The sequence below is a fragment of the Pleurodeles waltl genome, chromosome 1_1 (genome assembly GCF_031143425.1).
Source record: "Pleurodeles waltl isolate 20211129_DDA chromosome 1_1, aPleWal1.hap1.20221129, whole genome shotgun sequence".
In the NCBI taxonomy this organism is placed as follows: domain Eukaryota; kingdom Metazoa; phylum Chordata; class Amphibia; order Caudata; family Salamandridae; genus Pleurodeles; species Pleurodeles waltl.
In genome coordinates this window covers 438,039,225-438,063,956 of record NC_090436.1, presented here as the reverse complement: position 1 = coordinate 438,063,956, position 24,732 = coordinate 438,039,225, and the positions used below count along the sequence as shown (strand labels likewise).

The 24,732-nt window shown below is 43.6% G+C and overlaps 1 protein-coding gene across 1 annotated transcript in view; it reads right to left on the bottom strand.

The window, feature by feature from the left end:
- Positions 1-24,732, bottom strand: part of LOC138284976 (baculoviral IAP repeat-containing protein 1-like) — a 796,353-nt gene that overhangs the window by 479,926 nt on the left and 291,695 nt on the right. Inside the window, exon 7 of the mRNA XM_069224352.1 lies at positions 20,045-20,144. Within this exon, the coding sequence (XP_069080453.1) occupies positions 20,045-20,144 (100 nt within the window). The remainder of the gene's footprint in view (positions 1-20,044; positions 20,145-24,732) is intronic.

Sequence of the window (24,732 nt, the reverse complement as noted above, 5' to 3'; positions counted from 1 at the left end):
GGCACCAGTCCCCCTCCAGAACCAGTGGAGGCTGTTATCTGCTTGAGAGACTGTGGCTTTGCACTCACCAGGATGGTCCAGTTGGCAAACCACCCACTGTATAGACTTGAGAGACTGTGGCTTTGCACTCCCCAGGATGGTCCAGTGGGCAAACCACCCACTGTAGAGACTTGAGAGACTGTGGTTTTGCACTCCCCAGGATGGTCCAGTGGGCAAACCACCCACTGTAGAGACTTGAGAGACTGTGGCTTTGCACTCCCCAGGATGGTCCAGTGGGCAACCCACCCACTGTAGAGACTTGAGAGACTGTGGCTTTGCACTCCCCAGGATGGTCCAGTGGGCAAACCACCCACTGAAGAGACTTGAGAGACTGTGGCTTTGCTCTCCCCAGGATGGGACAGGTATCTTGTGTGGGCCTCGCCCATGCATTTTTGGACTAGTGGTGCACGGACATTGATATGTGCATATCTGCACTACTTCTCGTAATGTATATACTTTTGAATTATTTTATAATATATCTGTATATATTTGAGACATGTACAGTATATTGATACATTACAATGTTTGAACTGATTTTGTTTTGTCTTTGCATTCTTCCGGGGGGTTGTGGGTTGTTACTGTGATGTTTCTAAATGCATTGGTGTGTGTGTTGTAATATGTGAGGGTGGGGGTGGGGGTGTTGCGTGTGTGTCCCCCTGACTTTTTCCTCCCCCCTCCCCTATGTCGTAGGTGCAGTACTCACTGTTGTCTTTGCCGGCGCCGGCGTTGGTCTTCGTAGATGAGTAGGAATACAAGGGCCGGTAGGATTTGTAATTCCGGCTCCATGGTGTCCTCCTTCCTCGTGGGATGTGTTCAGGTGAGCGTTTTCCCATTGCAGAAACTGTTTCCGCCGTGTTTTTATCCACAGTGAATCTGCCCCGGAAAAGGTGGCGGATTGGCGGGTTGTGATACTATGGGCGGTACATTGTCTTCCGCCTGTTTGTTGGCGGTGACCGCCGCGCTGCTTGTCTGTACCGCCGTGGCAGGCGGTGTGTTAAAGTGGCTGTCTTTGTTGGCGGTTTCCGCCAGGGTCATGATTCCCTTTTTTTGTCCGCCGGCCTGTTTGCGGTATTACCACACCTTTAACACCGTCCGCCAGGGTTGTAATGACCCCCATAGTTATTTTAAAAGTGTGGGATCTTTCTGGAAAAGATATTGGTCTAATTAAAGGAGTGGAACCAGTCAAAGTCACAGTCAAAACTAATGCAATTTTTCCCAAAACTCCCCAATATCACATGGCACTAGATGTAATTGAAGGAGTTACTCCTGTAATTGCAGATTTTGATGAGCAAGGGGTTTTGAAAGAAGTGATGAGCAGCCCATGTAACTCACCTATTATGGGTTTGCGAAAACCTAGTGGGAAATTTCGCATTGTTCAGGATTCAAGAAAAATGTATGACATAGTGGTCAAATGTTGTCCAGTGGTACCTAATCTAGAAGTGACTTTGTTCCAAATTCCATGTGATGCAGAATGGTTCACAGTAGTGGATTTGTCACAAGCTTTTTTCTTAGTGCCCCTACATGAGGATAGCCACTTTCTCTTTTGTTTTAAATTCTGCAATCATGTGTATTCCTTGCGTAGAACTCAACAAGGATTTTCAGAATCCCTATCAATTTTTAATCAAGTGTTAAAAAATAATTTAGAAGCATTGGAAATGCCTTTCCAATCTACATTGGTCCAGTACGTTGATGACTTAATGACCGATTCAAAGACACGTGAATCACACAGGTGAGATACTATTGCCTTACTGAATCATCTGGGTGAATATGGACAAAGCGTCTGCAGCAAAATTACAGTATTGTCTAAAAGAGGTGAAGTACTTAGGATATGAAATAGAAAAAGGTGCAAGGAAAGTGTCTAGAGAAATGATTACAGCTATATTGTAAATTAACCCTCCTGTTACTTAAAGAGATGTCAGAATGTTTTTGTGAATGGTGAGTTACTGTTGTCAATGGATTTCCAATTTTTCTGTTATTTCTAAACCTTTGCATAGATTGACCCACAAAGACATTACTGATCAAGTTCCCTTTGATGAAACTTGTATGAAAGCTTTTATTGAACTGAGAAAACGTCTGTGCAGAGCACCAGCTCTGGGAATGCCTGACTACACAAAACCATGTTACTGTTTTGTCATGAACGTGATTGTTGTGCTCTTTCTGACATAGGTACATGGTGGCGTAAAGCGTCCTGTGGCATATTTTTTAGCTACATTGGATCCAGCTGCTGCTGCTTTACCAGGCTGTTCAAAGCAAGTGGCTGCGGTTGGTACTAGTCTTGCCCAAAGTGAGAGGTTTGTGATGGGACATCCTTTAACTGTTCTGGTCCCTCATTCAGTTTAGGTCTTGCTTACCAGGACCAGGCCATAATATATGACAAATGCTCAGTTGACTTGCTATGAGTTACTGATTTTGGGATCCCTAAATGTCACACTGAGAAGTTGTGGGGTACTTAATCCTTCTACCTTGCTACCTATAAATACTGCTGAATGTAAAAATATAAATGAAGTGGAACATGAATGCCTGGATGTTACTGAAGTGTGCACCTAACCCAGACCAGATATTCAGGATGCACCATGGGAGAAAAATGATCAAATCATTTTTGTTGATGGTTCCTGTTTAAGAGACAATGCAAGAACATTGAGATCCGGTTATGCTGTGTGCGCTACTTCTGGTGTACTCAAAGTTTAAGGGCTTCAAGAAGTATTTTCTACACAAGTGGCTGAATTGGTTGCTCTTATTAGAGCATGCTGTATTTCATCACAGCTCAAAATTTAGCGTTGTACATGACTTTGGGCAGTTATGGTCCCAGAGAGGTTTTATGATCTCTTTTGGTTCTCCTATTCACAATGGTGATAGGATTCATGAATCGCTAGAAGCTTTACAAATACCTGAGAAAGTTACAGTTGTGAAGTATACTGCACATTGGAAAGCAAATGGTTTTATTGCCATGGGTAATGCATATGCTGGTCAAGTTGCTAGATTATCTGCACTTAATTGAACAACTTTCAATGAAGAGTAGCAAAATGTAACACATACTGATGACTCAATTCAAAGATTTTTGTTGACACTTGGGAAGAAATTAAAAGATTGCAAGATGAGGTTTCAGAAGATGAAAAAAGAAGCTGGACAAAATTGGGTTGCAATTGATGAAATTTGGATTTCAAATGAAGGGCAGGTAGTCTTGCCAAACTGCCTACTGGTGCAAATGGCTAGATAATATCATCCTAGAAAGGCCTAGAAAGATCTACCTATGGATCATTCCATAGTAATCAAGCCAGCAGACAAGGGAGGCGCAATTGTAATCATGAACACTTCAGACTATAGGCAAGAGTGCTTACGACTTCTGAGTGACACGATCCATTATGCCCCTCTAGCTCGAGATCCTACTGACGATCTGCAAATAAAAAGCGGAGGCATGATTGAAGAAGATCGGAGTAATTCGTGGATCTCCCCTAAGGAAGCCGAGTTCCTTGACACGACACACCCTCGGACTCCATATTTCTATTGCCTGCCCAAGATACACAAAGGGACTTTCCCACCTCCTGGGCGCCCCATTATGTCAGGCATTAGTTCAGTGTTGGAACCTCTCTCTGTCTTCTGTGATTTCTTTCTCCAACCTTTGGTAAAAGAATCGAGTACATTCCTCAAAGACACAACACACGTCTTGAATCTGATTGAGAATATTAATTCCAACACTGAAGTACAAGCCCTCATCACCCTTGACGTGGATGCCTTATATACTAACATTCCACAGGAGGCTACTTTACAAGTGGTGGAATCTGCTCTCCTTGCAAGCTCATGGTCACCTCCCACTCCGGTCCACTTTGTGATGCAATGTGCAACACTAGCTATGACAAAGAACTTCTTCCAATTTGAAGATTCCTTGTTCCATCAGATACAAGGGACATCAATGGGCAGCACGTTTGCACCCAGTTTGGCTTGTATGTATATGTATAACTTTGAAAGATTATTTATACTACAAACATCCAATCCTTTTCACGACAACATCACTCTGTGGAGGAGATACATTGATGACATCTTTATTATCTGGAACGGTCCATACGAGGAAATAGATAATTTCACTCACTGGGTTAACACCTTGGACCCATTCTTGAGATTCACTGCCCACTCTTCCTTGACACAAGTCTCTTTCCTGGACCTTGTGATCAAGATAGACAATGGTAAACTCACCACTAACACCTTTCACAAAAGCACTGATCGTAATAGTTTGCTTATGTATGACAGCCACCATCCCAAAGCCTTGCGGGATAATTTACCCTTTGGTCAATTTCTAAGGTTACGTCGTAACTGTAGCTCAATCCAAACTTTTGACACTCAATCTCTTGATCTTAAACAGAAACTCATAGATCGACGTTATCCTAAAAAGATCATTAACTCTGTCTACAAGAGAGCTCAGAACAATCATAGGGATGCCCTTCTGGCACCTGCGCTTAGAGAATTTGAAAACCGACTGACATGTGTTTCCATGTATACTCCTATGTCTAACTCTATTAAAAAAGTTATCAACAAATGGTGGAATATCCTACAGAGTGGCGGTATTCGGATTCCAAGACCCTTGTTCGCTTTTAAAAGATCTGCCAATATACAAAACTTTATTGTTCATACTCGTCCCCGCCCATCTGGTGACTCGTATAAACAAACCACCCTGTGGAACTTGCCCCCTGTCAAAGGGCATCATCCGTGTGGCTCTTGCAATGTCTGCCCTCTCACCAAGAGCCTAGATAGTTTAGACCTTGATCACTTTGGGACATGGTATTTGAACAAGCATACCAATTGCAACACTCGTCAATGCATTTATTTGATCTCCTGTCCATATAACCTGAAATATGTTGGGATGACAACTCGCCCGGTAAAACAACGTATCAATGAACACCGGAGCAATATTAGATGCTCCTGCATTACAGCGAAGCTCAGCTCACATTTCCTAGAAGCTAAACATGGTCCGGATGACATGTGGTGGATTGTATTACAGGTTCCGAGACATGACAGTAATAATTCAAATTTTTTATTCAAGATTGAACAAAGATGGGTTTTCAGACTCAAGACCCACAAGGAAGGTCTAAACGATGAAATTCCTTGGAATTCCTTAACACCTTAACATCTGTCTACTGTCCCAGTAGATAGACCAGATAGAAAGGATAGAGTGTCTTGACTCCTTACCACTCAAAACAGCACATTTTCACCATGTGGGATTATCGGTTCCCATTGATTTTGGTGCCTCCGGCATCTTCCACGATAAGTGAGCTCACAATCTATATCCCTGCATTAGTGACGGCTGATAATGAGTCATATTTTTGTAAATCTTGGATGGCTGACTCTTGACTTACTCCATGCACCTATTACTACAGATATATTTTAACAACCTCTACTGGCAATATGGCCACCACAACAACATCATTGGTGCCCACTTTTCACCTATGTGCCTCCTTCATTGGTTTTCCCCACATCTAGACTACCTCCTATTTGATCATGTTGAGTCATACTCTATACATTACGATATTCCTGGAGATCGATTATATTCCCAGTGGCTCTAGGCACGTTGAAATGGTCTTAATACACAGTTGTGGTCGTATTTTATGAGTCCAAGATGGCCGTCGAGTTCTTACCGGGGCCCCTTTTTCTTTTTCCATGTCCTGACCTAATTGCCGTTTGAAGAGACAGATACATACAAATCTGCCTTGTTCTAAGATGGCAGATGGACCAAAAAGGGTGGTCCTTCTTCTGTCTCTACAATCTGGAACAACCGACCGGTTGTGTCCGGACCAAGGCGCGAGTTGTAGCATCCCTTCTTGCGTATTTATACTGTCTGTGGACACTCTCTCAGTGTCTACAGGCGAGCGGCACTGGGTAGGTGTTCCCGCTACATCGAGGAGGACACAAGTAAGCATGGGGTGGCGGGAGCTTTGGTTCCGCCCCCCCCCCTTCACCCTACTTTCCTCCTTATAATCTATACGGCAGCATTCTTCCCTAAGCCTCAACTACTGACCAGGTCGCCACCTGTTTGTAGTAATTTATTTGCTCACTGTATTTATAGATTGTGTACTATGACCATTTATTTCTTCTGTTTGAAGTGAATATTCTTCTACTCACAGAGACTTCAGCATTTCCTCGACTCACAACATCTGTATTTTATGCTGGGACCGTATTTATATATATTTCTTTGGGCCCTTCTCTCCCGATATAGTTCAGTATGGTAGAGATTGATTGTCACACAGTCTGCATCGACATTTTTTAACTATGTAACCATTTTTGAACTATGTAACCATCTCTACTTGATATTTTAGGTGCTTCCCCTTTGACTCACTATTCTGTATAATTTTGACGTACTACTGTTTGTTATATTATTTCCATGCTTAGTAATACCTCCTTGGTTGAGGCTAGCGCAGTCACAGGAAGCTCAATCTTGAATACGGGATGGTAAGCCTCCATATTATTTAAATTTCTTATGTGACACGTTGGGGGTGTTTTTCACTGTGATTGCATCTTGTTTTATGCCTGTTTACACAATGGCACTAATTGTTATCTATCTTCCGATTCTATGCAGGGTGACTGATTGACCTATTGACTCTTAAAAATGTTGTCTTCAATTTGTAAGTGACATTACAGCACTTAAAAGTTTCTTTTTGAATAGGAGAAGTAGTTTTCTGGGTCCTGAAGAAGCGTCACAGGATCATTTATTGACCAAGTAAGGACGCGAAACATGTTGACCATTTAGACAGGATTAGGCATACTATCCTTCCTCCTTCATAGAGTATAGCGGGACATTATTCCCACTAAAACTCTTTATATACATTTTTAATCTTGGCCTGTACCTTGTTTCTGATTCATTAAAGTGATGTTTTAAGGTTCAGAGCTAATTTTATTTTATTCTCACTCTCCTTCACTCCTTTTTCCTTTTTCAGTCAGTTCTCGTTTCAGACCTCCATTTGGCGATTGGCCAACGGTTAAGTACCACCCCTACTTCTGGGTGGTCCGCCAGACATTGCAGCACCCGTCTGACGAGGAGATAGCCCAATGATGAAACCTGTCACCCTATTGGGTGCTTGAGGGCTCTCCTGCAATCAATCATACCTTTGCACCTTTTTCCTATACAGTATAATCTATAGGTTTTTTGTTCTTTAGGAACAGTGCACTTAGTATTTATAACTAGATAATATCATCGTCAAACTCACATTGGCAGAGATGCAATGATTCGAATATTTAAGCAATCTTGGTTCAATCCAAAATTTAGACAGATTGCAGATGCCATTTGTCACTGATGCATTACATGCCAGCAAATGAACGTGGGAAAAAGAACTGTTGTCAATTTGAGTCACATTAGAAGATCAGGTGATCCATTTAACAGAATGCAGATGGATTTCATTGAGATGACTGTGTGTGGTGGTTTGAGGCTTGTGTTGGTGATTGTCTGTATATTTAGTCATTTGACTGAAGCCTATCCTACACATAGAAATGACAGCCTCACAGTAGCAAAGCTATTACTTAGGGAGCTGATCCTGAGATTTGGGTTCCTGGCCTCTTTTAGAATCTGAGAGAGGAAGTCACTTCAATAATGAGATGGTAAAAATGCTATGTTCACCCTTAAATACTGAGCAGAAGCTACACTACAATTACCGACCTGAAGCTTCTGGATTAGCGGAGCAAATGAATGGTACTCTGAAAGCTCGATTGGCAAAAATGTGTGCTTCCACAAATCTGAAATGGCCCGATGGTTTACCTCTGGTTCTGATGAGCATGCGAAGCACACCCGACACAAGACAGGTCTCTTGCCTCATGAGATATTAATGGGAAGAGCCATGAGATTGCCAGTAGCTCCTGCAAATGCGCTTGTGAACATAACAGATGACTTGGTGCTGAATTACTACAGAGGTCTAGCTGATATGGTTCGCTGTTTGTCTTAAAAAGGGGGAAGTAACAGCCGTTCAACCATCCCAAGACCAGTGTCACAATCTTCAGGCTGGTGATTGGGTGGTGATAAGAAGCATGTGTGGAACACTTGCTTGGAAACTGGGTGGAAAGGACCTTTCCAGGTTATACTAGGAATGATGACTGCTGTGAATTGTACTAGAATTCCAAATTAGATTCATGCAAGTCACACTCAGAAAGTGCCATATCCTTTGAATGATGAGGATCCAGTGTTCCTGACAGCACCAGCAGAAACTGTACAGTCTCAAGAAGAGCAAGTGACAAAGACAGAACAAGAGCCTGCAGAAGTAGAGACAGTGCAAACTGGTGAAGATCCAGATTTAAGTACTCCTCTAACAGTTGAAATTGGGGATGTAGCAGGAGAGTCAAGTCTTAGGAGGACTCACCCAGAAGCAGACGATTTGGAAAAAGAAAGAAAGCAAAATCTTGTTTTTTTTTAAGTAGCCGAGAGTGGAGTTGAGTTGAATCAAAGTCACACCGATTTGACTCCTCCTGAAGTGGCTAATAGTGCAGGTGAAACAAATCAAAGTCTCAGAAGAATTTGTCAAATTCCTGCTAGACCAAGAAGAATCATAGGTTCAGTTGTGCCATCACTATCTAGAAAAACTTTAAAAGAAGATAAATGGCCATGTTTGAATGCAACTGAAAAAGTTCCTGATGAGTTGTTGAGCATAAATGAGGAAGAAGAAACAGCAGAAGGAACAGATCTGAGTGAACAAGAAATAAGTGCAAGTTGAAAATCAAAAAGGAGGAGAGTTGTAAGTTGAAGATACACAAGTCCTGAATGGGTGTAACTTGCAGCTGATGAGCTGGAACTCGAGTTTGTGTCCAATAGTTTTGACTGTGAGAATCCAGTTCAGCCTTTTGGAACTTAAAATTACACTTGAGCACAGTTTTGAAATTACATTGTCAGATGACCAAGAGAGACATTATACACTAGAAGTGATAATCAGTGAACAACAGATTGTGATCTACTAAAATAGACATTTGAAACTGATTTTGACAACGTTGCTACACCGATTTTTGTTGCATTCTGGAGAGCCTGAAAGATGCTGTAGATAATCGCAAAGAAAAACTGAAGATAATTTCTATGAAGATGAGAGTTACTTACACTTAGACAATTCACAAGGAGATCTTTCTAATGCTTACTATCATTTGCTGTATGAATATTTTGAGACTATGGATGTGAGAGGATGTTATGTGTGTACAAAAATTCCTTCCTCAGTACAAGAAGGGATTACATATCATAGCTTACCATTAACTTATGAGATCAGTTGTATTTTGTCATTAACAAGGCTTTATAATCAAGAATACATAAAGTTGTTTTACTCAAATGTTGACCTAGTCTTTTCTTTTGTTTCAGTTAACCAACACTTGAGTAATATTGCTAAAGGTAGAAACATAGACATTGTAGGAGATTTATTTGAGCCTACATTAACATTTGGTACAGCATATGCTCATATGAATAATCTAACATGTATACTTGCACCAGTTGAAAAAAGTTTCCTGAATCAAGCTGATGATATAAGAAAGGCAATGAAAGAGAAAATAGAAAAGGACTTAGTAAAATGCAATTATAGGAATGATCATGCATATAATGTAAATAACACACAACGAACACTTGCTTTAGATTTCCAACACATAAGGAAGCTTTGTATATACAGGCCAAAATCCAGAACTGATACCAAGTTTGTGGGAAAGAGTGAATGCAGAAATGTATTTATATTTAGAAATATTTAGAAATATAGGGGACTTTATGCTAAATGGATAAGATCCTGCTATTTCTGGTGTGTACTATATTTCTGGTAAAAATGCTTATTATCGTCTTCCTAGAGGATGGTATGGGACTTATCTGGGAGTGGTTTTCCCTAAAATATACTAGACTGACAACATAAGTGATACTCAGGACAAATCAAGACCAAGGGGTAAAAGGGAAACTTATTCAGAAATAATTGGGGATATATTTGGAGCAAGTATTGCATCTATAGGAGTTGTTCTGAATGACATGGAAATTAGAAAATTATCCACCATTGTGGACATAATGTTAATAGATTTTTCTGGAGCGATACAGAAATGGCTGCTGTACGTTCAATAGTTCTTCAGAACCGTCTTGCGTTAGACATCCTTTTAGCAAAAGAGGGCAGAGTCTGTTGAATGCTTAAGACGCCACATTGTTGGACTTTATCCCAGACAACAGTAAAGAAATTAGAAGCTACATTAGAAATGTGGCAAATATGAATTCTGAATTAAAGGACCTGAAACAACCAAGTGTGTGGGAAAATATAGGTAAAAGTTTTACAAAAATGGGAAATTGGTTGGGAAATATTGGCCAAGGTTTTGTGGGAATAACACTGAAACCATTATTAATGGTGGTTGTATGCCTTGTATGCATAATATGAATTTTACAAACTGTACAGATTCATACCATAACAAAGAATGAAAAATAAAAAGAGGGTGGAGGAAAGAAATATAAATGAGAAAGATGAAAAGCAGATAGTTTTCCAGATCCTAAAAGAGATTATTCAAGCACCAGTGGAGGAGACTCCTATGGAAGATTCCATAGAACATAGTAATGTTCTGGCCTATTTCTTTCAACAAAAAATGTTGGATATTTACTCAAACTTTGTTAGCACTAGTCCTATAGATGAAGAAGGGGAGAATTCCATCAAAAATAGTTTAATATCCATCTCCCATTTCACACCTCTCTCTCAGGCACAGGTTATAGGGCTTCTTACCTCTCTGAAGTCAGGATCTCCTTTGGATCCTGCCCCTCCTGATATACTTGCTCAAGGAGCGGAAGCCATAGGTCCAGTTCTTACTGAATTGCTGAACACCACCATCATTAAAGGAGTAGTGGACAGCTTATGAAAGCTTGTGATAGTGAAACCATTGCTGAAAAAACCCAATCTGGATCCAGCAGTGTTGAAGAATTATAGGCCCATCTCCCTTCTACCTACTCCTGCTAAGATATGAGATTAACACATCAACTCACAGCTCTCCACTTTTCTCGAAGCTAATACCCTCCTTCACCCCACCCAGATGGGCTTTAGACCAGGGCATAGTACGGAAACAGCGCTTTTAGCTGTCATGGAGGAAGCCAGGAAGTGCGTAGACCAGGGGCATACCACAGTAATTATTATACTGGACCTGAGTGCAGCATTCAACACAGTCGACCATCAATTGTTAATTCGAAGGATGAGGAACATTGGCATTAGGGATCAAGCTTTGGCATGGCTTACGTCCTTCTTAGAAGGTAGATCTTTTCACGTTTTGGACAGTTCCCATCTTTCGGACAAACTACAGTATAAGTGTGGTGTCCCACAGGGCTCATCATTGAGCCCTATTTTATTCAATGTATACATGGCCCCGCTAGCCTCACTGGTAGAGTCATTCAGACTAACGTTGGTGTCCTATGCCGACGACACTCAATTGGTCATTTCCTTCTCTTCCAATGTGGTTCTGGAAGGGGCCACACTGTCCTCCTGCCTGCAAGCTGTCTCAGGTTCGATGGCTGACAGCAAATTGCAATTAAATGAGGAGAAGATGGAATTAATGATTCTGGGCCCAGAACCTAGATTAGGTACCCAGCAAAGGATTCCCATGGGGCTGGGAGACCTTCCGCGCCCTAAGAAACTGATCAAGAGTTTGGGCATTTGGCTTGATCCTCTTTTGACACTGGATACTCATGCTAAGCATTTATCATCTACCTGCTTCGGCCTTCTCAGACTCTTAAGGAAGGTCTTTGCTATCCTCCCAGCCCTGGCAAAGAGACTCATTGTGCAGGCCACTATCCTGTCAAGACTAGACTATGGTAACGGACTCTTTCTTGGCTCTCCATCTTATGTTAAAAAGAAACTGCAAAGGGTCCAGAACGCCACTGCCCGGTTGCTGTTGGATATCCATAAATGGTCATCCGTAAAGACCGGCCTAGTCTCTTTACATTGGCTACCCATCGAACAGCGAATACAATTCAAGGCCCTATGTTATATACATAGGTCCCTTTATGATAAGGGTGCCCCTCTTCTGAAGAACCTTGCCACCTTCTACAGGCCATATAGAGCGCTGAGATCTCCCACCTTTGCTTTTGCTACCCTACCCAAGATAAAGATAGCCAAATGGGGCGGAGCCACGTTAGCCTTTCGGGGAGCCAAGTTGTGGAATTCCTTGCCTCTCAGCCTACGGTTGATGAGCCAAGAATATAATTTCCGTAAGGCTCCAAAAACTTGGTTGTTTTAGATCTGTTATTGGCTTTGCCGGGTTTCGGTCTTGGTCCATTAGTGCTGGGGAACCTTAGGGTTGCCATGTGCTCTATAAATGGTATAATCTAATCTAATCTTTGGTGATGTGAGAAATTTTGAAGAATAGAGAAAACCTAACTATAGATATGCTAAACTAAGTTTTGAATTAAAGTTTGGTAGCTAGGATGTCTGACCTAATATTTAATTTGAATGTTTATTAATTGCTTGTGATTTATTCAACAGCACAACTAATGAAATCTGTTGCTATTTCTTAAAAAATGCTGTTGTTATTCTGTATAATTCTTTTGGAGTGTTTAATGGGGATTGCTTTTATAAGATTGAGATTGTTCAGAAGATTTGGACAGCCTGTGTTGTGTCTGTATTGCTATCACTTGGTTTTGTGCATCATTTACTTGACTTTAACATTGTTAATATAAGGGCAATAAATGTTTAAACTACTAAATTGGTGTGGTTATTCATGAGCACATAGGTCATGGTGCGTGTAAATTACAGACTCCTTTTTTAATATAATTGTTTTTTAACACTATTAGTTCTCATATTTTGACTTGATGATCTTATTACTCCTAAGTCAAAACATTTGATTCAACCTTTGAGGGTACTAGATGTCACTGCCCTATTACCTGTCACCTAAGCCTAATTCAGGAGGTCACATGCCCACAAAGGAACATTTCATTGTACCACATGAACAGACAAGTTGTATTTTCCACTGAAATAAAAGATCACATGTGCCTTGCTGAGAAAGATGAAGACTTTCACAGATTCTTCTGAATAAAGTGTACACACTCGAGGTCATACATAGCTGTCCCAGAGAGAATCACATATTAGGTAACATGTTATGTTCCATGTTTATACAATTGCTTGTGAGGAGCTCCATGTAGTAGGATTATGAGAAACCTGTTGAAAGTATTCAATTCCAAATGTGTCTCTTTTGCTTGATTGTAATAGGCCTAGAGCCTGTGAACCATGTACCACTGTACTGAATATATGAAATCCTTCTTTTAAAACTTTCTAAAAGAGTGTGCTTTCTTGACATATTGATCAGAACCCCATTCCATTTACCTTAGAAGTCAAGTCTATGCTGGAATTCTGTTTCATTTTATACTCTGCACTTTGATGAAATTACCCTCACTGAATTCTTGATTATGTATGTTTACTGAGCCGTGCACTCTGATTTATTGACCAATTAACTTTGACTATATTGACTTAACTTCTTTATGCCCAAAATACTTAAAAGCAAAACTTTAAGGTTAAGACTTTATTGACTGTCATTCTTGTGGGGCAAAATGTGTTCTACATTATTGTTATTTGAAATTGCCATTTTTAGCTTTTCAACTTTAGACAGGTCCAGCGGGGAGCACCAAAGTTCATCTATGGATTACTTAACTACCCTACCACCCTGGTGCACTTTGGATAAATATTAGATGGGTTTTGCGTGCCCTCAAATCAGATGGGATTCACTGAGTTGTGTGGCCGGTCTAGTGTGGCAACAAAAAGTACAAATGTCAGTAAAGAAACACACTGTCAGGAGCAGGGCTGGACTGGGAACCCAAAGCAGACCTGGCAATTATGTCAGACCAGCCCCTGGGTCGGGGGGCAGGGTGAGGGAGGGAGGGGGACAAAGCACTGCTGCTTGTGTTCTTTTGTTACTTGTGGCAAGTATTGCGGCACTGCTGAAAAACTGGGCCCCAGTAACAAAATGGTTCTCACTGCTGAAAAACCAGCACTTACCCTTCCAACCCTCTGGAAAAACGCCCGATGCCCACTACAGCCAGTGCAGCCCTGGTCAGGAGGATAGAGGCAGTTGATGTAGAGCACAACAAAAGGATTTACACATTTTAGTTGGGGTTAGTATTAAAAAGTGTGCGTCTCATCCTCATCTGTGTACTCTTGGAGTGGGTGGTCCCCCATGCTGAATCTTTTCTGGAGGAGGGATTTTATTCTCCCCCACTGTAGATGGAAGGAGAGGGACTCTTTAGTCACACTGCTATACAGGGGAAGGTTATTCCTTTCCCCTGCATGGCAACCAGTAATGTATTTTTTCATGGCAACATGCCTTTAGTCCTTTTTCAAGAACCTCCACATAATGCTTCACCTCAGTGCGCCACTATGTGGTACCAGTGTGGTGAAGTCTAAAATGACTAGAGAATGGCACTTGATGGCTCACATACATTAGTTACATTTTGGATCCAGATAATTTCATGCATGTAGGATCTGACAAGTTGGGAAATAAGTAAGTCCATTTATGCCTGCAATGTGGACACGAGAGGGCATCCTGTGAATATAACTTCTATCTACACTGCAAACATTTACTGAAAAGCTGCACATGGGGACTGTGGGTGCCTGATAAGAGAAATGAGGCAAAGCAAATGAAATACAAAAATGTACAACAGTCCTCTATAAATGTAATTTTTAGGCACTTATTGATATGACTAATTCAAATGATTCATTGGAGGGTGGATTACGAGCCAGGGAGTCCCAACCACTGGCACCTAGTACTAGCAATTTAAGGTCCAGTCAAGGTCTCAATACATTAGCAGGGAAATCAAAAGATGGGGGGGACCGGGAGATTACTGGTCCAGTGTACAACCTCCCAATATAGATATTTAACAAAACAAAGGTACACTGTTCCAAAGCAAAAAGAACGAGCCTTATTCTATAGCAGTGAGAACCCTCATGCATCACATTGGATGACTGGCTTCATCATTGGGAAAGCTCCTCGTCAAGCCGGTGCTGCAATGCCTGACGGGCTCCCCAATGGGGGGCTCTTAACCGTGTTTTGCTCAAATAGTAGCAATTGAAATACAGGTCAACTCGAAAAGGAACCCAAATGCAAGTACCCAAGCAAAAGATGGAGAGAACAAAGTGCCAAAATTGGTTATCCATCGAGCAAAAGAAATCATACGTTTAATCAGTGTGGGTCCGATGGAGACCAAGGCTAAAAACAAAAATTGGAGTAAGGGTGATTAATTATTGGTCACCTACTCTCAAAAAAAGGTACTAGAGAATAAACTCCTTGTGGTATCTCTAGACTACGGGTCTACATGTTTCGCGTCTAGGTGGTCCAACCGGATCCAATGACGCTTCATCAGGACCAAAGGAAACAACTTCTCCAAACTCTAAACTAATGTGAACCCTATTAGGGGTAAGGAAAAACAGTCACTTACTTATAATCAGTTATGCTACGTCAAAAAGGTCGCCCATCCCCAATGTTAGGATAGCGCTCAGAGGGATCGCATGTCAGGACAAGGAACTGACATTTTCAGTTTTCCTGGTGTAAGCTAATAAACCTACCCTCCCGACGTGCGTCCCCATCAATACATTAGCCCCTGGCTCAACCCTTGGTAGCTGGCAGCAAGCACACAGGCTTAACTTAGAAGTCAAGAATGTAAAGAATTCAAATACACCATTAAATTAAAGAAGACACGACACACAATAAAAATCCCACACCAATTTACAAAAATAGGAAATAGTTATATGTCTAAAGTGACACCAAAACAACAAAAATCCAATATAGGGAACCAGAGCTAAGAATTATAAAGATTAAATAAAATGATTTACTTTCTAGGGCCTAAAAACCAACAGTGCCAACCAGGGGCATCTGGTCATGATTGACCAGGACCAAGACGCAATTTGAGGTTCGAAGTGTCCAAAACACAAATCCAAGGGTCTATAAGCTCTCATATGGTCCTTGGAAGTTTGGAACTCCAATTCCCACAATGCACCTGACCAAATTCTTAAAACCCCACTAGACACACTCAAGGCTGGGGATCTCTTGAGGGAGGTGGTGCAGGGAAGCTCTTTTAACCTGTTGCTTTCAGGGAATACACTCCTTAATCCTTTTGATGGCAAGGCAAAATCCTCAGGGGTGTAGTTCCCAAGGTACAGCAGGAGCACTCATCCAGAAAGTAGTTTTTTTGGGTACAGACGAGGGTTCCTGCAGGGCAGTCCGTCTTCTCCTTGTAGTTTCAGGCAGCAGATCTGAGTTGCTATGCTTCTCTTACATATTTATCCAATGGTCTGGGGTGAGAAGCAAGGGGGCACCCCTGTCCAATGAGATACATGGTATCCCCCAAAAGCATGACATCTCCCTCAAACATGTGGTCTATTCTTGTTCCACAAAGCAGTGCACTTTAAAACTTCAAGATGAAGGATTCCTTTCCAGGAGAGCAAGACCTGGCTAAACCAACCTACTGGTGTGGCTCATTTCCATGAACACTCCCCCTCCAGACCATCTGCAAATTCCATTCCTGGGCCTGCCGTCTGGCTGGGTGGTACAGAAAGAGGGGTTCGGCCTAGCTGGCATTCCTCACTGTCCTGTTCTCTTTGAAGCCCAGTTTGATTTACCCAGGTCCTTTTCTGGCCTGCGCTCTGCAGCTGCAGCCCTCCCCCCACCAGATAACCTCTGCTCTATGCAGGCCACTTGTTACCTCATCAAAGCAACGTGGCTAAGCCTGTTAAGGCTGACCCATCAGGAGAAGCTGCTAGAAAGCTGGATTTTGGCTCACAGAAAAGAAAGTCCTATAACATCTCTTCTGCAATAGTTATGATAAATTCAACAGTGGCAAGTAGTTGGAATCCCCCTTGCTTTATTATACACTAGGAACCTACAGGGGTCTGTCATTGACAATTATAACTATACCTAATTTACCATACACCTTTTTAATCAGAGGACTGGCCCTGGGCCTGGTTAGCAGAGCCCAGGACTCAGTCAGTGTCATTTACTACCAGTATCAGTCATACGAAATTGGGCTGGAAAGGGCTAAAACCTTTACTTTCTCACACAAATATAGCCACTTTTGCACATAAATATTTGTGTTTGCTACACCTGAATTATAATCTGGTAAAACAAAGACGAGGCCAGAATTAGTTTGTCTTAACGACGAAACAAAAGGTGTGGCCAAATTTAATCAAGCCATTCTGATGGAGAAAAAATTGAGGTAAAATATGTGTGATGTTCTTCTTTCACAATGACAAAATCATTCAAGTCCTGGGAAAGGCCTGGCAGCTGGAATGAGCTACTGCACAAAGTGCAACATGAATCATGAAGCCTTCACATTTCTTATGTGATAGGAATCATTATTATTATTATTTTCTTTTAAACTTTGCTTATTTTCGTTTTTAAAAATATTACACCTTGTGCTCAATATTCAGATGGTGTAATACTCTTTTCACACACGTAATCAGCATTATTGTCTCACGGGGGGCACTGCAGTGGGGCCAGGCCCATAGCAGGTCAGGGTAATGGTTCAGGGTCAATCATACAATATGTATAGGCCCCTACATCATATTAGTAAGGATGACATATCAGATATCAAATACACTACTGTATATTGTTCCAATTTAACGAAATAAACTTTGAACAAAACTCTAAACATAGCACTTGTGTGCTCTATCTTTATAGGACTTTACGTGGTAAATCATGTTTGGGAGGCTTCCAGAGTGGGGAGCTAGCGCTTCATTGCAGGGTAGTCCCTAGTGATAGAGGGTATCCATGTTAGCTGAGTGCACTGATGTTCAGCTTCCGTGTTGCATCCAGCACGCATGGCAGCAACGCCCGGCTGATGGGCACCATGTATCTGTTGCTGCTGCCGATTGCGCAAATGTGTGCTTGTAGGGTGTCTGTTAGGTGTGCCCCCTTCCTGGGTTAGGGCCTGGCTGTATCTAGCATGCGTGCACTAAAGCATCTGTCTCTCAGTTTGTGTATCACCCCCTCGACTCCCATGTCCCCAGCACAACAGAGAGGCAAGGGGGCGCGTACGCACCCCCATGCGTCCTCCCTTCAAATGCACATCTCTGCCTGCGCTCACTTTGTCACATCCTGCCTCCAGTCCTCTAGTATCGAGCCTAAAGGGGATTTCTAGGCCATAGCTATCCTACGTCTGGCCAGTACCAAGGCCAGATCTAGAAATCTGTTGCCAACCCTCTTAGAGGTTGGTCTAGGGCATGGGTACTCACAAACTTTTTCTCGGGGGGCAAAATTGCAGTATGGTTTGCGGCCGAGGGCCGCACTGAAGTGACAGCGGGGGGGCTTAGAGGGGGTGGGGCTTAGAGGGGGAACAACCACCCCACCCCCTTTTTCAAATCATTGTAACACACACAGCGCCATCTGCACACAGCGCCATCTGCTCTCACCCCTACCCCAGTAACACACACTGCGCCATCTGCACACAGCACCATCTGCTCTCACCCCTACCCCAGTAACACACACACAGCGCACACACACAGCACCATCTGCTCTCACCCCTACCCCAGTAACACACACACAGCGCGCACACACACAGCACCATCTGCTCTCACCCCTACCCCAGTAACACACACACACACAGCGCAATCTGCTCTCACCCCAACCCCAGTAACACACACACAGCGCACACCCACAGCGGCATCTGCTCTCACCCCTACCCCAGTAACACACACATTAAAAACAAATACATAAATAACCAATGAGCCTTACCTGACTTAAAGCACTGTAAAAATGCCAGAAATGTAGAACGGCAGGCAGGCAGGCGGGCAGCAGACGTGGAGCCGGTGACAGGAAGCAGACGACAAAGCCCCGTAAAAGTTAGCTGCAAGCGCTGACTTTTATGGGGCTTTGGCTTCCAGGATCGTCACGGTAACGCCATAAACAATGGCCGCCGTACGTAAACATAGAGGAGGGCTGCGGGAGCATGCGCAAAGAAGCCACTGTTGCGCATGCTCCCGCGGCCCTCTTCTATGTTTACATACTGCGCCCATTATCATATGGCGTTTTGTTGTGCGTCTCGCGGGCCGCCAAGGTAGGTCCATGGGGCTGCTGGCGGCCCGCGGGCCGTACTTTGAGTAACGTCGGTCTAGGGAATAGTCCTCACAAACAGATAGAGGGGGTAGCCGCCAGCCGCCGATTCAGTGCGACTCCTAGCATTCCTAGTACGCTGAGCCAGAACTGTATGTGATAGGAATCTTTATAGGGTGTATTACCATTGTGATGGTCTTGTACCGCCAAAGAAGTTTGGGACCTTTACATCCTGATTTTGAGAATTCTATCACAGACAGAAATGTGATGTTTTTTGCAATGTGGAATTCATGGGGTGGAGTGTGAAAACTGTTGATGTTTTGTTCCTGATAATTAGATGAGGTTTAAGTTTGCTGGATGTGTCCAGAGGTCTAGCCACTACTCTCACATACTAACTGGGTTGTTCAGTTTGCGTTTTGCCTAGCAAGTTAGTATGGATGCTTATTATCCGGAGAAGCAGGGAGGCGTCGGGAGGCGTCATATTCATCTGCTGGTTTACAAAGGCCTGGCTGTTTAGACGTATTATGTTTGTGAGTGCTGTTATCTACCTACAAATGTTGGTGGAGCCTCGCTGGAAAGGAATTCCTTTTGTTTAGCGTGCCGAGACTTCACTGGAGCATGCCAGTGATATGCACTTTGTTAAATTAGAAACTGAGGATTCTTCTTGTCACACAAGGTTCAGGTTGTGCGTCTATCTACTTCAGACCAGACCATCCTCCAGACCCCCACCCCCCGCCCAACACCCCCCCTACAGCCCCTCCCCCGCCCGAATCTCTGGGAGTTAGCAGGTGAGAGGCAGTTGTAAGAGTGTAAAGAAAGGCCGAGCTCAAGAAACTGGAAAACAATAGGTAATTAAGGATGAATAAAAGCAGATTCCTGTGGAAATACTATTACTTTAATGTTTCCATATAGATGTAGATTCCTGGAATTGTAATGTGCACATCTATGCTGTCCATTAAACACACAATAACCTACCACAGACTCAAATGCAACCTGCCATAAAAAACAGTATTAAAAGAAATCTTACTCTGAATTGAACTTCATGTATTCAGTCCAAGGATCATCTCCCGGTTCAAACTTGTGGAGACGAAGGCCACAAGAAAAACACTGCACATCATCAAACCCACCTAAGACGTAGATGCAATGACGTTAGATTAATCTCTAGTCAAACCCGTAGCATTCTTCTGATTACCTTATTACAAAGGCACACAAGGCCCAATAGTTGACAGGCCCAATCCTTTATCACGTTTGTATACTGAAAATAGACCCCCAATAATATAAAGGGCAGAGTATGAGGGACAAAATATTATAAGGTAAGTGCATTTAGGGAAGTATAGATTTACGATTCCTAATTCTACACCTAGGTACAGTGAAGATATATGTACTACATAGACAGATAGGCAGAGAAAATCTAGATTTACTTACCAGTCAATATTTTTTCAGTATTTTGTCCTCAAAGTGTGTCCCATTGATATACTGGGGACAATATTCAGTGTGCTCAACCTTCAGCGGTGTACTACTTCACAACCACCCACCCCAGTATAATTCACAGCTCTATACACTTTACTGCCGCAGTCGGAATGGGGATTGAAGCACCGCCAGCCTGTTGGCGGTGCTTCCGTCATTCGTGGCCCTGGCGGTCCAAGACCGCCAGGATCAGAATGACCCCCTAAATGTTTGTCATCACAAAGCTGTGAGTGATTTGATCAGCTCGCCAGCATCCTTTACAGTTGCAGATTACTCTCTACATTTGCAGATCACCTCGTAGAGCACATTTGCATTTAATTCAGGAAGCAGGTGCCCTGGTGTGAAGGCTTCCCTAGCTGTCTGTGGCTTTCACAGCACAGAAGACTCAATACATCAAAGTTCACCTGAGGCATTTTAACAATCAGTTGGTGGAATGCAGGACCCCCTTTCCAGGACTTCACGGCCCCCCTGGGGGTCGCGACCCCCAGATTGAAGACCTCTGTGGTAAAGTCACATTTTAAGTTACAATATTGAAAACACCACTTTTAGAAAGTTGGCATTTTCCCGCCTTAATCATTTAGTGCCTGCAGTCTGTCACTGGCTCACATGACTGGTGTAGTTTGCAGTTGGGCTTTGTGTATTCCTCCTAAACAGCCACACACAATAGAAAATGTAGGTGTGCCTGGATTGGCCATTACTGACAGGCTGGGAAGGCGGAGCTGGACACAGCCATGCTTACACTTGAATAGGCTGCGTCCTGCCTCCACATAAGGACTGCGTACCTCCTAGTTAATCTGGAGCCAGAGTAGGCAAGGCAGGAGACACGTGCACATCAATGTGAAACCTCCAGAAGCTTCTCCAACTTCAAAGGAGGGACCTTGTATACATATTGGACCTCAGATACCAACTCTTCGGCACACTTCTGCACCTGTGATGACTTTGCTATGAAGAAGGACTGCTGTGCTCCTAAAAGCACTGCCACTCTGCTAGACTGCTGCCCTGCGGGACTGATGCCTGGTTGGACTGCTGCCTTCCTGGATTGCTGCTGTCCTGTCTGAGTAAGAGGAATTGGACCTGCACATTTACCCAGGACTCATAGTGACTCCAAGGGCTAGTCTGTTGGCCTCCTGTTCGGAGTCACAGAGACGTACAGGCTCCCAACCATCTGACACCCAGAGCCAACTGGAGCAAGCCTCCGCCCCAACTAGTGCTCCTAAGGTCCTGGACCATTGGTGTGGCCTCAGTGGGGCTGAATTGATGTTTGTGGGCTCTTCACAACCACAAATAGACCCGTTGTTGCCAAGACCTTGTTATTCACGCAACCCGCCAACAAGTTGATCTGTTAACTCGACCCTTCGCACTACAGCACTGACCGATATGGGAGTACACCATCACAAAATTTCGGCCTAAATGCATGTGACGACAACAGAATCTTCACGGTACAGCAATGACTGTCTGCAATGTCATGACTGCTCCTCCCGCCATATATCAACAACAGTCTGCAACCTTCCCTGCTCGTGGTGGCCCCTTCCACTGCAAATGGGACTCTTTGTGCTAAACTGAGAAGGCAATTTTTTTTTTAATTGTTTTTAATAGAGTTTTCACATTGAAACAAAAAGGCAGTGGCATTGTAACATTTCCAGGAACTACAGTTGTCTTTTAAATGCCACTTCACTGAATGCCGGATAGTGGCAAATCTGTATATCCAGGAAGCAGGCGACACAGCCTGTCTGATGCCATAGCGCAAAGTAGATAGAATGTGTATGCTTTTCTATTGTGTGCCAATAAATCCTCTCTAATAACTTGGGTCTCTAAATCACGGGAGGGAGAGAGGGAAAATGCTTTAGATTCAGTGGTAGACAGGCCATATGTAAAGAGGGTATGCTGATAGGGTCAGAACTAGGTTATGGCCAATTTGTGTTGGGAATTATGAATGGGGTTGAAGGTTGGGTTACTACCCAGCATCCCTGACCCAAAGCAGCAGATAACTATATGGCAGGGAGGGAATAAAGTCCGAGGCGACCTGACACAGTGGTGCCCAGGCCGGGTATGCAGGATGGTGGGTAGTGGCTTGGACCAGCTCTGACAAGTATCAATAATGGTATCCTCCGTACTGAGTTCACTTGGAGGTCATTGTTGTGGTGAGTTATTGAAAGTGGTCAAGGGGGGTGTTCCAGGCTGCAGAAATAGGTTGCTTGCTTATGTGCCTGACTTCTTCGTATCGTAGCCCTTCCCTCTCAGCCTTCCCCCACTTCCTTAGTGCTCTGTGCCATGCCATCTCTGATGGCGCTTGCTCCACCCTCCACTGTAGGGAGAGAACTCTATTAGTGAGCAGGAGGGCCATAGAAGCAAATTGAGTCCACACCTTGTTCCGTTTCCTGCGCTTGAATATGCATAGAGTGCAACGCTCCCATGTATTGAGGTCTCTGATTTCAGTAACCTCCTGTAGTGTAGTGTGGGTAGAGTGCCAGTATGATGATAAGGCAGGACGGGACCACAGCATGTGCCGCAGGTCCACAGATGCCAGCCAGTAGCGGGTCATCCTAAGTACTATTGTGGGAAGAAGCAGTTGAAGCTGTTCTGCTGTCAGGTAGGCCCTTTGTAGGATGGAGAATACTTTTTAATCGGGCAATTCTGGATACTTGTTGAGGGAATTCCAGTCCCCGTTCCCACTCTTTACCTGTTCTATATCATCCTCACACTTGCATCTCAGGGCTGCAAGTGGGAACCCTGTGTGTTACCATACTGCGTCATAAATTCACATTATTAGCTGAAGCCCTGTCCTCATGTGCCGAAGTGCTGGGGGCTCTTCGTCTCATGTTTACCAGAGGGCTGGCTTGACAGATATTGTACAGTTGCTTGTATGTTAGAAACTGTCCATGTGGTGAGTCGGTCAAAGAAGAGAAGTTGCCCATTGGCAAAGAGGTCCGCTACTGTGTCTACAGATTGGTCATGCCAGTTCCTCAGGTCTAAAGAAAGAGTAGGAGCTGGGTAATCGCGGCAAGCCCTCTGGTGGATGTGCCAGGCGTATGATTGGATATTGTGTGTGATGTAGTAGACCCTAGTAAGGCATTTGCAGGTGATCATGACTTGTAGAGACCACTTGGCTTGGAGTATGGTCCTGGGGAGCAGAAAGTTTTGAAGCACAGATCATGCAATGGGTCCTGATCTGTTGCATGACTCTCCCGTGTGCCGTCCCACTAGTAAGCATGACACACCCTGCAATTACACTGCCAGGGATTATGCCTCAAACAATGGGGCATTGAGTCCCCCTCCACTGACCAGGAGCTGCAGATTTCTCAGCGCTATTTAATGCAGTTTATCTTCCTAGATAAGCTCCCCTAGCATGGTTTCGAGTTCTTGAAAAAACATCTTGGAGGGATCACAGGGACATAATATAGTAATATAATTTTAGACAAGGGTTTTTTCTTGGTTGAAGGGAGGGATAGATGCTCCCAAAACTTCACCTGGGACCTGAGTGCAGAAAGGACTCTCTTGGGTTTGCTTCATGGCGATCAGCTGGGGAGCAATAGATATGGACCCTGAGGTATCTGACTGCGTCACTTTCCCAGCTCAGTTGGGTGTTGCTAAGCTTCACCTCACATGGGGCATTGTCCTGGCTAAACCGATACATGCAAGACTTGGCCCATTTGACTTTGAGACCTGGTGCCAGTACAATCAAATGGAGAGGAACTTGATTGAGGGAAGATCGAAGTGAATATCTCAAAGGTCGAGGAGCAAGCCATCTGCGTAAAGGGACACTGCATGGGTGGCATCATCCCAGGGTATTCCCCGATTCCTGCCTTCTAGGCAAAGCTGGGCAGCAAGGGCTCCATGGCTTTTGCAAATAACATGGGGTACAGAAGAGAACCCTGCCTGGTGCCCCTGCCTACGGGAAAGTATGGCGAGATTAGCGGCCCAGACCTACTCTGGAGGAGTTTTGTGTAGGCCAAGAGGCGTCTCCGTATCCCCATTCTTTTCAACACCTGGATAAGGTATTCCCATGTGAGTGTGTCAAACCCCTTTTCCAGATCTAATACCCGACAGGCTGCATGTGGGAATTGCCTTGCTGACTGAGCCTTTATGTGGAATACCTGGCGAATATTTTGAGACATACTCCTACCCAGAAGAAAGCCGTCCTGGTTTCGAGTGAATGTGCTTGGGCAATATACGGGTGTAGCAATGGGCTAGGATCTTTCCCAGGGTTTTATAATGGATGCCAAGGATGGCGATCAGATGGTAGGATGC